Consider the following 2,500-nt stretch of genomic DNA (forward strand, 5'->3'; position numbering starts at 1 on the left):
ATCATCTTACGTAGAGCCTTGGACTGGGGATCAAAACAGATACAGTGAGCTTCAACATGACTGGTTCCCATGACTGGCAATGCACAAACAATACGTTCAAAAATATAAACAATAGAATTAGAGAGAGAAACTCAAAATACCAACATGTGAGAAATACTGTATTTTATTAATCTTTCAATGGAACCAACCAAAATCATTCAATTATTTAATACAAAATTAAATTTAGCCAAAATCAAGGTTCCATAATTATTGGCACTCCTCATTTAGTACTTAGTGCCACCACCTCTGGCAAGGATAACCACATGGTGTCTTTTCCTGTAATGTTTGACAAGGTTAAGGAACACATTTGGAGGGATTTTGAACCATTCCTCTATGCAGATCCTTTCAACATCCTTCACATTCTTGGGTTTGCGCTTATCAACTGCCCTCTTCCACTCAGCCCACAGGTTTTCGATTGGATTGTGGTCCGGCGACTGAGATGGCCATGGCAGAACATTGATTTTGTTGTTACAGAACCATTTCTGTGTGGATCTTGAGGTATGTTTTGGGTCATTGTTTTGTTGGAAAGTCCACCTACGTCCAAGTCCCAGCCTTCTGGCAGAGGCAACCAGATTGTCAGCCAAAATTGACTGATACTTGGTGGAATTCATTATGCCATCAATCTTAACCAGTGCCTCTGGACCTCTAGAAATTAAAACAGCCCCAAAACATCACTGACCCCCCACCATATTTCACCGTGGGTATGAGGTGCCTCTCCTTGTATGCATCTCTGTTTCGACGCCAAACATGCCGATGCTGTCTCTGACCAAAACGTTACATTTTGGTCTCATCTGACCAGAGCACCTTCTTCCAGTCATAATTGAAATGACGTTTGACAAACTCCAAGCGCTTGCGTCTGTGTCTTGTGGTCAGAAAGGGCTTTCTTCTGGCAACCCTTCCAAAGAGCCTGTGGTTGTGGAGGTGGCGTCTGATGGTGCTTTTTGAAACCTGATGACCCCAAGACGCCACCAAGGCCTGCAATTCTTTTACAGTGATTCTTGGGGATTTTGTGCCTTCTCTCTCACCATCCTCCCTATCCTGGGGGGCGAAATGAATTTGCATCCTCTACCCGTGAGGTTTTCAACTGTTCCATATCTTTAGAATGTTTTAATAATTGCCCTGACAGTACTCAGTGTTTTTAAAACTGTATAAACTGCCTTCATTTTGCTGGACCACAGGAAGAGTAGCTAATGGGGCTCCATAAGAAATACATAACTGTATAAACTGCCTTCATTTTGCTGGACCACAGGAAGAGTAGCTAATGGGTCTCCATAAGAAATACATAACTGTATAAACTGCCTTCATTTTGCTGGACCACAGGAAGAGTAGCTAATGGGTCTCCATAAGAAATACATAACTGTATAAACTGCCTTCATTTTGCTGGACCACAGGAAGAGTAGCTAATGGGACTCCATAAGAAATACATAACTGTATAAACTGCCTTCATTTTGCTGGACCACAGGAAGAGTAGCTAATGGGTCTCCATAAGAAATACATAACTGTATAAACTGCCTTCATTTTGCTGGACCACAGGAAGAGTAGCTAATGGGACTCCATAAGAAATACAGATACAGTGGTTTATTCAATCGTTTGTGGATCTTCTTGTTGCCATTAACAGATTCATGAAGGTCTACGACCATTTGTCTCTCTTGAACTGCCAGTTCTTTTGTTTTCTTCATGGTGTTGGATGACAGCGGGATATTACAGGCGTGTTACCTCATTTTTATACCCTAGTGAAAAAGGAAGTGATGTAATGGCTTAATATAGTTCCTTAAGACTTAGATAAACTTAAAAAATATATATAATTTAATTCCTGTTTTAATGTTGGTAGATGTTATTTAATTTAATCTGTAAGGGTGCCCTTAATTGTGACACCTTGAATTGGAGGACATTGATTTTTAATTAAATCAATAAATGATTTTGGTGGATTCCATTGAAACATTAATAAAGTACAGTATTTCTCAAGTTGGTATTTTGAGTTTCTCTCTATAATTATATTGTTTATATGTTTTAAAGTATTGTTTGTGAATTGCCAGTCAGTGGTGCCAGTAGTTTTGGAGCCCACTGTATACATCAATTAATCACTTATCAACACACGGTCAATACATTTCTACACACACACACACATCACCTATCAACACATGGTCAATACACACACACACACATCACCTATCAACACATGGTCAATACACACACACATCACCTATCAACACATGGTCAATACACACACACATATATACATATATATATATGGTCAAAAGTTTTAGACTATCTACTCATTCAAGGGGTTTTCTTTATTTTTACTATTTTCTACATTGTAGAATAATAGTGAAGACATCAACACTATGAAATAACACATATGGAATCATGTAGTAACCAAAACAAGTGTTAAACAATTCAAAACATATTTTATATTTGAGATTCTTCAAATAGCCACCCTTTGCCTTGATGACAGCCTTGC

At 38.7% G+C, this 2,500-nt stretch overlaps 1 protein-coding gene across 2 annotated transcripts in view; it reads right to left on the reverse strand.

The window, feature by feature from the left end:
- The window catches only part of ptk2ba (protein tyrosine kinase 2 beta, a), a 58,537-nt gene that overhangs the window by 38,030 nt on the left and 18,007 nt on the right, over positions 1 to 2,500 (reverse strand). For both annotated transcript variants that reach the window (XM_055862679.1, XM_055862680.1), the window contains exon 8: positions 1 to 23. This exon is cut by the window's left edge and continues 118 nt beyond it. In XM_055862679.1, the coding sequence (XP_055718654.1) occupies positions 1 to 23 (23 nt within the window). The remainder of the gene's footprint in view (positions 24 to 2,500) is intronic.

The sequence above is a fragment of the Salvelinus fontinalis genome, chromosome 15 (assembly GCF_029448725.1).
Source record: "Salvelinus fontinalis isolate EN_2023a chromosome 15, ASM2944872v1, whole genome shotgun sequence".
Lineage (NCBI taxonomy): Eukaryota > Metazoa > Chordata > Actinopteri > Salmoniformes > Salmonidae > Salvelinus > Salvelinus fontinalis.